The sequence below is a fragment of the Hippocampus zosterae genome, chromosome 2, assembly GCF_025434085.1.
Source record: "Hippocampus zosterae strain Florida chromosome 2, ASM2543408v3, whole genome shotgun sequence".
Taxonomy (NCBI): Eukaryota; Metazoa; Chordata; class Actinopteri; order Syngnathiformes; family Syngnathidae; genus Hippocampus; species Hippocampus zosterae.
Window position 1 is genome coordinate 15,419,130 of NC_067452.1, and position 18,365 is coordinate 15,437,494.

Here is an 18,365-nt window from a genome sequence, read left to right on the forward strand (position 1 = left end):
GCGATTGGCTGGCAACCGATTCAGGGTGTCCCCCGCCTACTGCCCGGAGACGGCTGGGATGGCCTCCAGCACCCCCCGCGACCCTAGTGAGGATCAAGCGGTACGGAAGATGAATGAATGAATGAATAAGTTGTTTGGAGGTGTGATTGCGAATGCGATTGGTTGCTTGTCTGTGTGTCCCCTGCGATTGGGTGTCAACCAGTTCCTTTTATAGTATTTACTCGTGTGACAATACTTCTGACAGACTGAAAATACTCTGCATTAACTGGATGTAAATATACATATTTATGTCAAAGCTTATCAATTAAAGCTGAAAATTAACAGACTCAGCCACATATTTATTGACTGTAAATTCACATCCCTTGCAGGAGTGCTGAAAGGCAAAAGTACACCTACAGTTAGATGTACATATTGCGTGCGACTGCGGCAACGGTTTGGAACGACTTAGTCTTTAGAAGCAACAAGCAGCCGAGCTGGTCGGGGGACTGAGGGGAAGCAAAGAGAAGCAGTCACGATGAGCCACGCCTTTTGTCCATGTGCTTGCTTCATCCTCTCGACTCCAATTCCCTATGCTGTGCACCACTCGCACGCTCCGCGGTTTTGCATAAAATGTGTATCAGTGGGACAGCGCTCGAGCCGGCACATGCCGAGCGCACATGTTGCCTGGCTTTATTAAATACACCAACAAGCGTGTCGAACTGCCCTCCGTGTCACATCCCCACCAATGAAAGCGCACCGAAACGTGCGGGGGAGAGGACGGGGGGGTTAAGTGTACGTGCATGTGTGTGTGTGTGAGAGAGAGAGAGAGAGAGAGAAAGAGAGAAGCGTGTGGGACCAGGAGAGACACACAAGGAGAGCGCGCGCGTGCGCAAACGCGCACACACGCGCACACACGCGCACACACGCACACACAGACGTTAGTGACGCTCACATTTCCTCCTCACCTGCAAACGTGAGGAAAGTGGGTGTTTGTATCAGTGGGTGTGTGTGTCACGCATGACACGCGGAGGGGTTGACTCCACTTTCTTGGAAGGCACAAGAAGGGTTTGATCGTCCCTCGTGCAGGAAGCATCCAAGTGAGCTGCAAGCAGAAGCTGCTCCGAGTGCATGTTGACGACTCACGTCAGACACAGCGGCGAAGGCTGCACGCAATAACCGTCCGGAAAACACTCGACCCCACTGGACCCCCTTCCATCGCTTCCAGTTTTTGCTCCACTGAGCAGGTGTTTCGGGACATTTTCGGCTCTCTTCACTAGACTCCTGCTTTTATCTGACTTCAAACTTCACGCTCAACGTCTTCAAGAGAAATGGACAACAGCCCTGGTGGTGGTAAGAGAATTTTTCAAAATGTGATCATTTTGTTTGTCATTTGAATGAGCCAACCTTTATTGGTGCCATCACTTCACATGCCCTACAGTCAATACAACCATCGTGCACCCAAGAGTGCTGAGTGACAACTTAGAGAGTTGCAATTGTGTCCAAAAATGCCCATTCTAAGGAGATTGTCTGCTCCACATAGCCGTATTCTCTGCGATGATGATACTGTTCACTTCCTTTTGAGCTCTAGGAAAACAATGTCACGTGCTGTTGCAGGGCTCCCTGTCACTGTTATCTTCTTTTGGGCTGCCAGTGGCACTTGCATCCACAGTTGCGTTATCAATAAGCAAACAAGCAAGCAAACGTTGGCACAAAGCTGCAAGTTTGTTTCCAATGTCAAGCCACCCTAAAAGTTTACCTGAAGCGTAACACTGCCAAACCTTAAGTGGCGTTGGCCAGCGCTTTCTCAGGGTCAGCCAAAGTGCATGCCACCTGCTCCTCTTTCCTAATTGATCGTGAATCATTAATAATGTGGTACAGTCACGTTGTTATACAGATGAACGCTACACCTTGAACTTCATTCAGTATGCTATCTGAAGGTGAGGCAGTACTGTACGTTTAAAAAAAAGACACATGGGTATGCTGATGAATGTGGATTAATGTTGACACATTTGAGTGACAGTTGACATCGGATGGAGCGTGTCGTGTTAAAGTACGGACGGCATGCAGTCAAACAGACTGTGCAAGTGTTATCTTTGTGATTCAATTTTACGGTGAAGCTTGATGAAAACGACGTTTGCTGCATCGCACACAAGGCTTTCTAAAGAAAAGGCAGAGAACAGACACACACATGCAACCCACTCACTATGAGTTCATTTTGGGTGGGCGGCGAATGGCATCTGCCCCAATACACTACCAGGCTGCAAAGATGATTTGCATGATTGTTCAATGCAAGCATGGTGCATCAGCATTTTGCTGTTACGCTTCACCCAAATGGAATAAGCGGCCAAGAAAACTGAAGTTAGCCCCAAGTGTAAATTCTTTCAAACACAGATTAAAATAAATAAAACTACCGGTATACTTCCCCCCCCCCCCCACCCCCCCATACATATGATGAAGGTCTTTTCGGGCAGTTCTACAATAGGTTTTTCCAAAGTCATGTTCTTGAGCTGTCCATTCCTTTCGTGATTTCACTAAAATACTTTTTATTTCTCTACTTTGCTGTTGAATGTCTTAAATGATTCGTTTTCAAAATGTTTTAAGTTCTTTTGCCTAAATGTTGTATTTTGCTTTGAAATGTTTGGTTTTTTTTGTAACTGTAAAACACATTGAGTTACGAGTTACCTTATATATGAAATGCCCTCTGTAATGCCCTCAACAAAGGCCTTGATAACCTTCAAATGCAAAGTTTAGTTTGGTGAGAAATGGTTGGACCGCATGCTGAGTTGCAACTTCAAAGATAAACACTTTTTTTTTAATGGTACACACCATACCGACAGTAAGTCCTCTTTTCCCTCTCTATGACCATTTACCTCATTGACAAAGTAAGGTATCATCCATGCGGTCAGCCATCATCGTAACCATGACAACGTCAACAATGTTGCCTTTGCAAAATGTAAAGAGTTCATTTGTGAGGTATTGCTACAGTGATTCATACAATGGGCATTGCTTGAAGTGCTGCACTGCACCCAATCAAACCTATGAAGCTGTGTGCAATAGTTTGACTCACTCTTGTAGTTCAATGAGCAAACCAAAATATTTCAATATTTCATACAGATACATTTCTCTGTATGATGCAGTGCAGCTCCAGGAGCATATTCATAAACTTAAGGGAACACTTGAGTGGTCAATTTTTCACTGACAAGCCTAATTCATGTTGTTTTTTTGTTTGTTTTCTTTTAATTGGGAATATATTAGCTTGCATTTTCAATGTTGTCAATTTGGAGAAATCAGTAAATCACGAACAACTTATCACCACCCCCTGGAAATGAGCAATATAGCCATGTCCCCCCAGCCCCACTCTCCCTCCATGTCTTGGTGGGAGTCACGGGAATCATTGTAAATCCATTGCTAATAATGTCAAAATTACGGGGATGCATTGAACCCAAAATGTGTGAGGACAGCTCTACTTTTGTACATCTGAAAATATCAATGAACAATGATCCTTTCCATGAGTGACTTAAAAGAGAATGGTGAAATGAGAAGCTTACATGCAGTCTCATGTCTTGCCTGATTTCCTCAATAAGTCAATAGGAGATGCAAAACACAATGCGTTCCGAGAGGTTTTTCGTTCTACAAAACTCATCTGTTTAGCAGCCCAAAGCTAATTGCTGCCTTGAGCATTGCTGTTACTTTTAACATCACCGCAGCAGCTACTGTTAGCCGAGGGGGGAAATCATCCATCCCGGGCCTCCCGAGACTTAACAAACCTTTAGCATAGCAAAATATCCGAAAACTACAAGCAGTCGCCACTGGGGTGCATGTGTGCATTCCTGCTCTTGTCCGCTTCAACGTCTGTAAGTGGAGAAGTGATTCGAACAGTATTTTTGATTTTCACAGGTTGAAGTGGACAACAGTAGCAAAGGTAGTCACCGTTTCAGACAACAGAACGTGACAACCCAGGCAAGATCTCCCCAGGTTGAGATGAAAAAACAAGTCAAGCACCAAAAGTCAATCAGAGTGAAAAGTCATCACCCAAAAAAACCCTCAAATCACTTCAGATTCTTTTCAGTGGGTGAATTTTAGTGGCGATGCAATATTTACAATAGAAACCAATTTTAAATAGATGTCAATGTTCAGGCTGTCCAAGTGTCCCTTTAATGAAACAAAATTAATGACAGAAAGCCCAATGTGCGAAGGAATGCACATATTTGTAATATTTACAATTAAAGAAAATAATCATTAATTTAAACTTGTAGTGCATGTATCAAAACAAGGGGTTCTACTGTCAGTATGAATCCTCGAACATAAATGATCTCTTGTTGATCAACACGCTGCCCTGTAATCATGATTAGGCCCTCGGTGGTGTCACGACACTCTGCCTGGTGACTGGAGACAAGTTTTGAATATTCCTATTCTGTTTAAAAATAAATAAATAAAAAACAACCTCACGTGGCCTCCCTTAGCAGAGCCTCGTGCCACCCGTGAGGAGCGGACGCCCCGCCCACCAGCTGCTGCCTCTTCGGAGCTCTGGCGGATTTTTCAGTGTTATTGTCAGTGCCTCCGGAGTTTGGTCAGTGGGTCAGCGAATCTATGTATTAAAGTGCACTGTTTTTTCCCATTAGTCACGTTTTTCCGCCTCATGTGCCTTCTACACGTGTTGAATATCAGTCACAAGCCCCGCCCCCTCGTGCCCAGGAGGCTGAGTCGATGTCGTCTCTTGCTGTCAGTGCTGCATCTGTCCCCGTGTCATCCTTGCAGGGCAAATATCCGATTAGAGCGTGTTTGCCGCTGGAACGTGACTGCGTTTTCAAACCAAACGGATTTCCTCTGACATAGATAGCAACGTAAGGGCCAGCAATAAATAAATAAATAAATAAATCCGTTGAGGCTCAAACGGAAGTTTTTAACCAACGTGGATTTTAGTGGAGATTGCGAGCGGGGGCGCGGGGGGGGGGGTTAGTTATTTTTAACTGGGAATAAATACATGAGGGTCCAGAACAGGCCAAAAATCTACCAATTCTACCAAACAATTAATAAGATAAAATAAGATAACCTTTGTTTATCCCACACTGGGGAAATTTGCAGTTTTCCAACCTCTATTGAGCCAGGTCATGCTGTAAATGCACCCATAAATTGGCATACCCTGGCACAATTTGTAAGACCGTTTCAAATAATACACGAGTGATCAGGCAAAACACATCTATTTCATTCATTCATTCATCTTCCGAGCCGCTTGATCCTCACTAGGGTCGTGGGGGGTGCTGGAGCCTATCCCAGCTGTCTTCGGGCAGTAGGCGGGGGACAACCTGAATCGGTTGCCAGCCAATCGCAGGGCACACAGAAACGAACAACCATTCGCACTCACATTCACACCTAGGGACAATTCAGAGTGTTCAATCAGCCTGCCACGCATGTTTTTGGAATGCGGGAGGAAACCGGAGCACCCGGAGAAAACCCACACAGGCCCGGGAAGAACATGCAAACTCCACACAGGGAGGCCGGAGCTGGACTCGAACTCGGTACCTCTGCACTGTGAAGCCGACGTGCTAACCACTGGACCACCGGGCCGCCCATCTATTTCATTTGAAATGGAAATCAAATTAAACTACAAGGCATTTCAGAAGAGCAAAATCAGTCAAGGCGGCATGGTGGTCGACTGGTTATTAGTATGTCCGCCTCACATAAAGATGATCCAGTCTCAATTTAGACATAAAAAAGACTGAGTGTGAAATGTGGGCCTGATTAATTGAACTCTGCGATTTGATCTACTTGCAGGACCCTCTGACTTATTCTGTTCTAATACAATACAATACAATACAATACAATACATGCTGATTTATATAGCGCTTTCACAACAGCGGCAGATGTAACAAAGCGCTTTACAAAACAGTTAACATAAAGTAAAATAATAAACACAAAACAAAACATAAAACACGGACAGTCGTGCACTCCTAACCACTTTTCCGTCTAAGAATGGCAACAGTTGGAGATGCAGGTTTCTTGTACCTTTGTCTGCCGGTCACTATACAGTTGAACAACACTGCTCGAAATGAATTGTTTCCAGGCGTAAAAAGGTGTGCTCCCAAGCGATGGAAGGGTACAAGAGTAAAACATGACAACAAGGCACTTTGCCCCAAACTGTAGAATCTATATTTCAGACGGCACAAATCACACACATGATCATTATCAAACGTGACTTGAACCAGCAACCATGACTAATGCACACCAGCTTCCCAAAATAAATATATCCTGCCTGTATAGGGAGGTTGCTGAGAAGACATCTCGCAGAATTCATTATGCTTGCTGTCATGAACATGCAGGTTAGTGTGAGACTATTTAGTAGTAATGAGGCAGATTCATGAACAAATAGATCAAATCAATTTCATCCCCAAAATATCTTGTGTGTTTTCAAGTGGCACACTGACAAAATAATGAAAAGTGATAAGCAACAGCAACATTGACCATTTTCCATGTTATCTAATAACTCCAAAAAGGTTACAAACAAAGGTCAAGCAAGGCAGTTCATGGTGTGATCAAGCGACATAGGACACCCAAAAGCTTCGTCCATTCCTCTCCAATTCAATGCAAGCGTCCAACCATCTCTTACAATTGCACGAGCCTGCAGAAGTAGTGCGAGTCTTTGAGAGCATCATTTTGGAGAGAGGCTTGAGGCAGGTTCCTGCGATATTGACCTACTTACGCTCACTTTGAGTTCACGGGCTTGCTGCAAACCCCAAAGGAGGCGTTCGAAAGTTAGCAGCACACTTTTCTATTGGCCTGCATCATTTTCTTTTACATATAAGAATAAACATATTGTTAGGAAACCGTTATGCCACATGAACAGCGAACTTTGTGTGCGTGCCTGCACAAGTTGGCGGAAAGGCACAAGAGGCCAAACGGGAGGAGTGCATATACCCGTGAAGCTCTTCCCTGGTCACGTTGTTTCTCTGCCTGACTCTAGTCGCTGGCAGATTAGCGCATGCACGGGTGCACTCGAGATTGCCATTGAAGCCTCACTGTGGCTTCAATTAATGTTGTCTGCACTGACCCAAATTCTAAGTGGCTTGTGTTTGGTGACAGTGTGCAAGTCAATCCCATTTGCCCCGCGTGGGAAATCCCAAAGAGGATGAAGGCAAACCCTGGGAAAAGTGAAGGATAAAAAACAACGTAGTGCACCTGCAGACAACTGACTTTCCTAGACTTGCTTTTACAAAGTACACTATATATCTTGATTTTTCCTTTTGGAAGAAACAACCTGTTTTAAATGACATTTTGAAAGCGGATTACAAATTGAAAATTGCAGAGACGGACTACACTCTAACATACATTGACATCACTATGAAGTGAAAATAAAGTCTCGAAAATTTGAAACACCACAGAGAAGAATGTTGTCGTAAAGTATATTAAACGATAATTTAAAATCAGGAAAAATGAAACCGTTCTCTCTGCTCTCATTTGCTGTGGCCCAATGTGGAGAAACCACACCCTGCTGAACCATCAACTGTCACTCAAATACCACAATCACCACTGGGGGAAATTGTTGCTGTCTAGCATCTTTCAAATACCAACACATACAGTAACTGTCTGCGTCAAAGAAACATATTCACTTAAAGCTTCCAGTGGATGGAATATATCACACTTGGTTGTGGCGCGGCTTTTCCATCCCACGACAATGAGGGACTCCAAAGCAGATATTCCAGTAGACTATACAAAGGCAAGCTGCACTTTTAGGGTGCAGGCAGAGCTAGCTTTGCCACCTGCATGTGTCAGTTGTGCGAATGAAGGCCCTCTACTTCTTATATTGTGGTGGTGGGGTGGTATGTGTGTGCGTGAATGGGGGGGGGGGGGGGGGTTTATGCTGGACTCTATTGGTGGGTCATAATAGGCATCGTTTTTGTCATGCCTCCCAGAAAATCCAGAAAACTAAAATGATGAAAACAGTTTAATGCTAAATCAGAATGACAGTTCTCATGACCATCAAACATACATGATGCAACTACAAAGTACGTATAAATAATTCTCTGAATTCACTTTAGAACAGTGGTGTCAACCGTATGGCCCGCAGGCCGGAACCAGCCCCCAGGGAGGTTCGATCAGGCCCGCAGGATAATTTAAAAGTGAAAAAAATGCATATAGGACACAGAATGAATATTTTTAACTCATTCACTCCCAAAGACGTATTTAGATGTCTTTTCAGATGCCACACATTTAATCTCAGCTCCTCATTTTATATTGACTCGACTTGAAAAGGGTCTGAAAATGGCTTCAGAAGGTGCGATTCATGGAGTATCCGCTAGGGGACACATTGCTTTGATCAGAGTAGAAGACAACATTGTTTTTATCAGAGAAGAAGACAACAGCAGCCCGAGTCTGTCACGCACACACGCAACACAGCAGACGCGATCAAGGTCATGTGATTACTTTATTCTTACACATTTAATAACACTCTCCTTAGTTTCTAAGGTGAAGGCAGGGATTAAATTTAGATTCTATAGGCACACATGTAAATGGTTTAAAAACTCCTTTCTTTATAAATCTTGTTTAATCTTAAAATGCATTACTGTATTTTTCAATACCAATTACTAGTTAAAGTTTTGTCCCTTGGTACAATCAATGGGATCAGTTGCAATGCATATATATGAATGGTAAAAGTAAATTGCACATTTGTAGGAAATCTAAGGTGCTTCATGAAATGTTTTATAAAATATATGTTCATTAAATTTCAACATTTTCTGAATGTTCTTGTGCTTCTTTAGACCAAAACAAAGGAAAGACATTATTTTGGTGATTTATCCTCCTGACTACCAGGAAAAAATGTTGTCAAATCACATTTATTTTGAAATTCCCCAATCTATGTGAAGTCATTGGACTACTCCAAAAGAAATGTTTTAAATTCCACTACATTTTTAAACAATTGAATACTATGGCAAAATACACTTAAAACAACTCAACGTGTTCATAAAAGTTTTATAAATAAAATGCCAACAGCATTTCAAGACAAAATGTGTTTGATAAAAAGTATTACTTTTCCTCTTCCCATAAAAAGTGCTTGCACTGAGGGAAGCCATTTTCTTACTTTTTCTAACCCCTACAAATTTGGTATCGTTGGAAAGCACTGAATGTCCTCTTTAGAGTAACAAAAGGAGTTAATGCATCATTTTAATGGTCCGGCGCACTTGACATCTCCCGAGGCGTATGTGGCCCACAATGTGAAATGAGTTTGATACCCCTGCTTTAGAGGGTTGTCAATGTGTGCTGCATTATGTACTTCAGCCCACTTGAAAGCGCAGTCAATTAGATATTGTGTTAACTGACGGTGTTTTCAGCACGGTGGCTCTCGAGGGGTTACCCTCAAGAGCCACCGTGCTGTAAACACATAGACATGTGTGGCGCACGTTGGATCTCAGGTGAACAGGCTGTGTGTTGGGGGTGAGGCGGGCGGCTGGGCTTGATTGTCAACTGTGGAAGAGGAGAGGTTGTGGCCTGCACTTTGTTGGGTCTGTCTGTGGCACTGGCTGGCATGAGTCAACAAATCCAGCAACACGTGCTCGCTAAGGGATTTGGTCTGCATTTCAGCTCAACAAATACCTTGTACAGCGAGAGGGCAAGCACACACAGAAGGGCTGTTCCTTGACTCCATGTCCACTTGAACATGACATCAAATAGAAGAATGGTGCAAAAAATGATTGTCAGGTCACAATGTTTATTCTTAGTGTTTCTTTGATATTCGTTGGCTCATGCAAGTTGCAGCTCTAACTCTATGTATGATGCAGTGTAGTTCCTCATTGCCAATCACAATCACAATCAATTACAATCACAATATAGCGTTTGTTTTATGATCTTAGTATACCTGAATGTTTGACACACTTCCTTGGTAGCATGAAAACAAGAGCTGCACGTAGTCCAACAAGTGGAGGGGAGGGAATTAAAAGCTGTACTGTCAATCATTGAGCAGTTGTAAAACTTGCCGTTCCACGTGCAGGCCAGCCCAATTGAATTGTAATATTGAGCTCGTGTAAGCAACCCATTCTGGTTATGTTTTGTTGCATTCCAACCCACACTCTCAAGCTTTTCCTATGCAAAACAAAACCAAAAAACTACCACCAAATCTGTGACTGCTGCTCAATGAATTGTTTGGGGCGCATTCTAAGACCAGTGCACACGGAACTAGCGTTTAAAAACCCTTACCTTACGTTTTGTTGCTCATCTCAACACGGGACTGCGTATTTGTTTGGAGGTGAAAGCGTGTCGAGACCGCACGCATGTGAGGCGGCAGTCAGGTGTCGTGGGATCTGGGCGCGGTGCCAGGGGAGAGTGAGCGCATTCGGGAGACACGTGAAGCCGGATCTCAGTTCAAGCACAATCCACACCATGCGTGGGCGTGTCTTGCGCATCCGAGGAGAGGAGAAACCTCTGATGCGAGCACATGGAACTGAACGACCAAAACAACATTTGACCTTGCGTGCACGGCAGCTTAATGGTGCATTATTGGTATTGTATTTGATTTGATTTGTTTAAATAAACACTCGTGGGATGATTCCGGCCAAGGTGATTGCACTCCGTCTGCCTGCTCTGCTCCCGTGCCACCAGCTGTGATTTTAGCGTGCACGTTTTGTCAGGTTAAGCAGCCCATTTCGCCTTTGACACTGTGTAAGGCAACACACCATGACTTCTCGCGGTGCTTTTGCCTGCTGCCCACTGGGTTTGTGCAACACTGCGTGACAACACGTCTTGCAGAGTAGCTGAACAATTTTCTTTCTCGGAAATTAGTGTAGCCCACACAAGAGCCAATTCATTTCCCGAGTGACACTCTATGCAGTGTTTGGTAGCATTTTGAAGTCAATGGGCTTCATATGCCTCGACTGAAATAATCATCTCATCTTATTTAACTCACAAATGTATTCAGTGCAAAATCTGGGCCTGTTTAGTTGAACACAAAGAAGTTTTCAAGTTAGATTGCCTGTCCCTGGCATAGATGATGAGAGGTGCATTATTAATAAATAACTAAATACCACACATAATTGACTACTGTACTTTACCTTTGAAACAGAGATGGAAGTAAACGTTTCTAGATTATTTTTAATTGGACGTAATTGGATAATTTTTCATGGCACACTTGATAATATCTCATGGTGCACTAACGTCGCACAAAAATGTGTGGTTCAGAACCTTTGAATTAATGTACTCTACTGGGATCTCATCGTACTTTTAACCAAGTAGTGTCCAAATCTAGTCCTTGCGGGCCACTGTCCAGCATGCCTTAGAGGGCTCCTTCTTCCAACACTCCTGATTTGAATGGTAAGTTGATCAACAACGGTCCTGATCATGTGAATCAGTTTTGGAGTGGGGAGCCCTCGAGGTCCGGATTTGGACACCCCCGTTTTGACCAGTTTGGAGCGGTAAACCCTGAAGTGTGGGCTGCAGGATGTGATGACATCATAGCAGTGGGATACAACTGTTCAATTCAGCAAAAAGGTGTAGCAATACATTCCAAAGATTCATCGTTTGATGAACTTACTTGCTGTTAATGTGTCACAAAAGGGATGAGCTTCCATTTGCATTGTCTTCACACTGCTGCGCTCAGTTGATAACATACCACAACTGTTGCTCGCAACCGCAGCAGGTGGATAAGTGATATACGCCAGTTATTTTGATGATCATTGTGACTTTTGACCAAAAGAAAAAAAAAAGCGTCCCATTCCGGACACAGGTTGAAATTAATTTGCTCATTTATGGAAATGGCTGTGTCTTTCAAAAATAACCCGAAGACGGGAGGTGAACTTGAAGTGGCTGAACTAACCAGTGCGCCCTTTGCCTCGTTTGCAGGAGGTGGGGGCGTCATCCTGTATGCAGGCTCCTCGGGAAGCTCCAGCCCCAGCCCCGGGAGCCCCTCCAGTGGCTACCAGACACAGTCACCTTCCTCACACTCACAGCCATCATCGCCAGAGGAAATCACCTTCACAGAGATCGGGCCACTGAAAGAGAGCCCAGCTGGGTCCACCACTCCAACATCAAAACTCGTGTTCCAATTCCCTGAGGTCCATCGCGGCACTCCCACGGCAGCTCGGCAGCAGCATAACTACTACGCACATCCAATTGCTGCAAAAAGGCCGTGCGGTTTCCATGGAACTTTCACCAGTATGTAATTTCTTGCTGTCCTTAATGGCATTTTATTTGGAAAGAAAAAAAAACTATTAACGTAACTCTGGGGAATGAACCAGTTCGGAAGGCTCCAGATATGTGAGGAATATGACAGTACTTTTTCCTGGTCATGCTGGGAAGGAAAAAAAAAACATTGACAAAAGGGCACTTTGGACATGGAGGGAAAGGGGGCAGGTGTTCCCCTCCGACCTGCTCCAGAAACAGCACTGGCCAATAACTCCATATTATTTGTAATCATGTCACATTTGAATGTCAGCTCTGTATTGAATAAGAAATGCAACAACGCTGACAGTGTCCCCATACCCACAAGTGAGCTCATGACGATGTTGTCCATTCACAGAAAATGGTGGGATGGTCCTACTCTGTAAGGTCTGTGGGGACATTGCGTCTGGTTTCCACTATGGTGTCCATGCATGTGAAGGATGCAAGGTAAGCAAGGCCCTTGACAGATGGATGAAGCTGAAGTTTCCACTCAGTGTTAAAGATGTTTCACAAGGTACATTGGTCGTTTTAGGGATTTTTCCGCCGCAGCATCCAGCAGAACATCAATTACAAGATGTGCGTGAAGAACGAGAACTGCCTGATCATGCGCATGAACCGCAATCGGTGCCAGCACTGTCGCTTCAAGAAGTGCCTGTCTGTTGGCATGTCACGAGATGGTGAGACGTCTTGACACAATTGAATGCAAAGAACCATTGTGGAGTTCCTGCCAAGGTGGTCTGATTAGCCAACACAGTGAGGAATTGGGCAGCACCAGCGTAGATATACGGGTCTAAGTCAAAAATGTAACACGGGAACTTCGTGGAGGTCATCCTGCCACTGATTCAGTCACGATGCACTCTGGTGACCCCAATTTCCATTTTTTAGCCATCAGTAGTATAACATGGATTGAGTTCGACAAAAACATTGGTGTCTGAGCAAAAAGTGGAGAAAATTTGGTTTTTGTGAAAAGAAACTTTGATTTTTTTTTTTTTTTTGTTCTTGTGACACAAACACGTACATCAGGCTGAGAAAGGACTGAAGCATGCCATGATGGTGCAATCACACTGGATTCAGCTCAAGTTCACCATATTCCTTCTGCCCTCCACCATTCCCCTGTCAAACAATGATTTATGAGTCCAGGAGCATTGAAGTCCCTGAAGCTATCTATCATCTGGGAAACTGCTGCAAACACAGAAATTATTTTAAGAAATCGGAACAGTGTTGACTTGATTACCTTGTGTGTGCCTGTAGAACATCGTTGGGAAGAAGGAAACAATTAAGCCCGAGATGCAGAAAGCCGCCAGATGCGTTACAGTTTTTCTCAGGAACAAAGCTCACATCCCCTTGATTGCTGCACACTGATTGATCGCTTAGAACTGCAAATTTTTAAAAAACTATGCTGACCCAGAAAAATACAAAGTTGTGCTCATAATGTTCTCAAACATTGTGACCTAGTTGGGGTAGTTTGCCAGCGTTTCTCCCTCTCACTGGTTTCGGTTTATCTCCACATCCGGGCCAGTACTAAAATGGAAGTTAGACCCTTACCGTTATGTCTGCATGTGTCTGACACTCCAGGTGCACAAGCAGTTAGGTGGCAGAAGGCAACACAATGACAGTAAAAGCAGGTAGCCTGACCCCTTTTAAAGTGGCATTTCTTTTAGGACTTCAGGACCGCAACCTACAACCCACTTTTACAACCATTACAAAAACAGGAAAACCACATGCAACTGCCTACAGCCTGCAATCTATATACATCACCCTGATTTCACATGCAGTCAGGCAGGCAGGCAGGCAGGCACCCAGCCTCCAACTGCATGCAAATATAAGTCAGCACAGATCATCTCCGAAACACAGCACACAATGATCAAAGGTCTTTGATTTTTTTTTCGCCCTCCTTGCTAGTTCAATATGCCAGGAACTGAGAAAATGAGGGTACGTTGGGCAAACAGCAAGAGTCCAGTAAATCATCTTGCCCACATGATTTTCCTGTGCTGAGGCATTTGGAGCATATGGTGTGCTTTGTCAAAAGTTTTGGCATTTCAAATCTTTCGTGTTGCCTCATGTAACCTGACCATGCAGGCGCACACAAACACTCGTACTTTCCTTGCATGCGCCTCTTCCATCTTAGTTTGCTTCGTGCGGCAGAGTGTTTGTCCCTTGGAGGCTGTCTCTTCTCATGGTTGCGCTCACAAGCTCAGTCCCAGTGACATCACGCTCACGTTGCCCCACTGCCCTACTTACAACAGAGGGAGAGGAGGGAGACAGTGTTGGATGAAGGAGAGAATGAGGAAGATGTGAGCAGGGAGTCTATATATAGCTTCTCCAGCTGATGGTTACCGTGGGAAGAGGGAAAGGGAAACGAGTGTGGAGACAGAAGTTTGCATCTCGCAACATACGTGATCGCCTCCTTGAACGGTTCTGTCGGTTCCTAGAACATTCCTGTGAAATTCAGTAATATATTTGAAGTTTTTCTAGCCAACAGAAACATACAGAAATCATTGAAAAAGCGGATTGTGACCTCTTCCCTGACTGTCTTTTCTGCAGCCGTGCGTTTTGGCCGCATCCCTAAAAGAGAGAAGCAGCGACTTCTGGATGAGATGCAGAGCTACTTGAACAGCCTCAATGAGTCGGCTGCCATGGACATGAACTCATCAACCGTGAAAGAGCCCCCCAGCGGCCAAGAAGAGAGTAGCTCCAAGGAGGCCATCGGGGCCATCTCCAGAGCCTACCAGGACATCTTCAGTGGCAGCAGAGAGGAGAGGACAGCCAAGAGGGCTAAAATCACCAATACCGACGACGCCTCTCAAGATTGCAATTTCCAGCCGACTTCAGGCCAAGCCAACTCGGGCCAGACTTGCCGGCCTTGCCTAGTTGCCGCTGATGACCACCAACTTACTTTTCACGCCATGGACAACAATCGCTACGCATATGTGGTGTCAGCAAGTCAAAATCATCAGCCAAGTTTGGACGCGCCTCAAAGAGGCACTGCCAATTTTTCATACAAGCCAGGTCATGCCACAAATCAGGGCTCCTGCCCATGGAAGTTGGCTCCAGGAGCTCAAGTGTTGGTAAGTGTGTAAGAATGAAGCAACGTTTCTGCGCCATGTCCAAGTTGACACAAGATTACCACATGCATTTCTATCCCCATTTTCAGGCCTGTCCCCTTAACGCATGCCCTGTCTCTGGGCCCGAGCGCAGCATTCAAGACATTTGGGAGTCCTTTTCTCAGTGTTTCACTCCCGCTGTCAAAGAGGTGGTCGAATTTGCCAAGGGCATTCCAGGATTTCAAGAGCTAAGCCAGCAGGACCAAGTCATGCTGCTTAAGTCAGGCACCTTCCAGGTAACACGTTCATATCAAAATCATGTGTTGACCTGAATCCAAAAAGCACAAGTTGCCGAAACAAACAATCTATTTTTTTTTGGGTGTACTTAGGTTCTGATGGTGAGGTTCTGCACCTTGTTCAATGCCGCAGAGCACACAGTGACCTTCCTGAATGGTCAAACGTACCCCTTGTCCACCCTGCGTGCTTTGGGCATGGGCTCCCTTCTCGACGCCATGTTTGACTTCAGCGAGAAGCTAGGCTCCATGGGCTTAGAGCCCGACGAAATGGCCCTCTTCATGGCTGTGGTCTTGGTCTCAGCAGGTACCAAATGTTCACCGTGGGACATTATTACCATGAATGGATGTTGTAGCCACTGCGGCGGAGCCTCGAGTTGATAGGTGTTTTGGCACATTTTGACATACGAGTCATCATTTGGCTGATATTTTTAACTTGCGAGCGAAGAACTGGAGATATTAGCATTGTATGAGAAAAGTGAACTCAACTCACTTCACTACAAGCAGCAATTTGGCGGATCGGATAGTGAACAAATCGTTCAAAAAGGAGGCTTCAAGTTAGTTATTGCCACTCACACTTAAAGTTTACTGTCAAACGAAATATCACATTTAGAGAATTACTGATTGTGTGTTTTAAACCGCCGCATAGCCTTTTAATTCCATTAGCTTAATGATAACACATAATGGGAAATTCCACACAAGGGCTATAGCTTCTCTCTGGCAGTGTTACAACGCTTTCAGGAATGGATATTTGAACACAAACTGTGCAGCCACACAAGAAGACAGACGATGTAAGAACGCTCACATTCATATATTCTTTATCCACTGTGAAAAAAAATAAATACTCACATTACGATAGAATTATTGCAGCACTGAGTGGCATACACTTAAAAGAATGGTTAACTCCATTTCATTTCGTCAAGTGGTTGCACGAAATAATATCATCTGCGACATGAGTGTTTTGTGTTCTGAGTGTCGTCATAGATGGAATTAAGCTCATATCTCAAGACAGCATTGTTGAACATTTGACAGGCCGCATCCTCACACCAGCATCCTCTGATCTCCTTAGATCATTCGGGCATCTCAGATGTGCTGGCTGTTGAGCAGCTCCAGGAGGGCCTCATCCAATCCCTGCGGTCGCTGATCGTTCGGTGGCATCCGGACGACACCTCGCTCTTTTCCAAAGTCCTCCTGCGACTTCCAGACCTGCGCACCCTCAGCAATTTACACTCCGACAAACTTTTGGCTTTTCGCATTGACACTTGAGCCAACAGTGTGCACAACAGAACAACACACCCCGCATTCACACACACTTTGCTTCCCAAGGATGGAACTTTCTTTGTCACAGACCAAAAAGGAATGGTACAAGTGTTGTTGTTGTTCTGTTTTTTGAAGGAAAAGAGTAGCATTTTTTTTATCCAGTGCCCATCCTGTTTTGGCATAAATAAATATGCTCACACAAAGTTATGTGTGCGCACAAAGCACAACACCTCTTTAGTGTAAGAAAAAAATCGAGTGTTAGTGTAAGTCATTGTGCAAAGTTGACAATACTCCTTTGAACAAATCATTTTTAGGCTTGGTATTTATAGCCAGCTTAGTTAAGCATTACCCAGGCCATCTCTGAACAGGCAACTATCATAGATCCATGTTCCTAGGGACCATTTGTGGTGACATGTTATGAGTCCATTTGTTTTGAAGAGAAAGGAAATGTGTATGTAAATCCAGAGCAAAAGATGAAATATAGTGTATCACTGTTTCACCATCCACAGTAATGCTGGAATGAGACGATCCATACAGTTTTGCGTCATCTGCACACAACGTTGTTTTATGACAATATATTAAAACTATATAAAGGCATTTGAAATTATTCCACAAAAAACATTGTGTTTGCATTGACATCAGAATGCAAAATGACTTGTGGAAGGTCTCTGTGCATGTTTTGTAGTTTTATTGTTTCTTTTTCTTGCTGTATATATGATGTTTGTCCAAATGCGACTGAACAAATAGAATGGGTGGGTCCAAATTAGAATGTTCTGCTGACCTTCCAGTACAATGTGGGGGTCTTGAGGCAGGGGGGCTTTGCACAGTAGAACATGCAGTAGGGATTCGAGACTGACCTTGAACACACTGCCTGCACTGAGACGATGTGACCGACCAGCATACTCCCTAGAATCACCAGCACTAACTCCACCTGCACCCTGCACCTGCCCCAATGTTTGTCATACAAACTCAAGATATTTTAGCGTGATTGGTTGTCGAATTGATTGCTTGATTCATCATGACTGATTGAGCACTTGTACATTTTGTAAAATCGTTGCTCTTTAATAAAAACGATATAAACCGCAGATTGTGTATGAACTTGTGCGTGTCATTTGTTTCAACATCAATTCTCTATCCTCAATGACCTGCTGCCGATCTTATCTGACGTTGGTATACCATATACTGGTCGCCAGGCAATCACCGGGCACATATAGGCAAACAACCATTTGTGCTGTTGTTCAGTCTTTAACAGGCACGAAGCTACACGGGAACTTAGGGATGCAACAGCCTCATTCGCAGTCTGTGTAACCCCCCTAAGGACCCTCCAGCATTGTAGTTTACATTTAAAAATATATGTGATTCATTGATAAAGTTTACAAACTTCAATAAGTTAATAAACAACCATTCAGCTCAAATTCAATCCCATTTTCTGTGTTTATGCTGCACATGTACCCCACATTGTATTTGATAGGAGAGGAGCGGTGGGATTCTTTTCTTTTCTTTAAAAATCGGACATCGCCTCAAGAGAGACCCTGACGCCGTGCCTAGTCTTCAATTGAATTGAATTGAAAAGTGAATTGAATATAACTTTATTCTCAATTTAACCTAACGTTGATGTTTTCATAATAGAGCCCGGATTTAAACT

At 44.1% G+C, this 18,365-nt stretch overlaps 1 protein-coding gene across 1 annotated transcript; it reads left to right on the forward strand.

Moving 5' to 3' along the window:
• The first annotated feature begins 862 nt into the window (after positions 1-862).
• nr1d4a (nuclear receptor subfamily 1, group D, member 4a) lies at positions 863-17,805 on the forward strand. Its single transcript, XM_052058064.1, has 8 exons — positions 863-1,331; positions 11,805-12,117; positions 12,482-12,570; positions 12,656-12,800; positions 14,668-15,191; positions 15,278-15,463; positions 15,557-15,767; positions 16,530-17,805. Exons 1-8 carry the CDS (start codon positions 1,308-1,310, stop codon positions 16,724-16,726), a joined length of 1,689 nt encoding a protein of 562 aa, XP_051914024.1. The 5' UTR covers positions 863-1,307; the 3' UTR covers positions 16,727-17,805.
• The last annotated feature ends 560 nt before the right edge of the window (positions 17,806-18,365 follow it).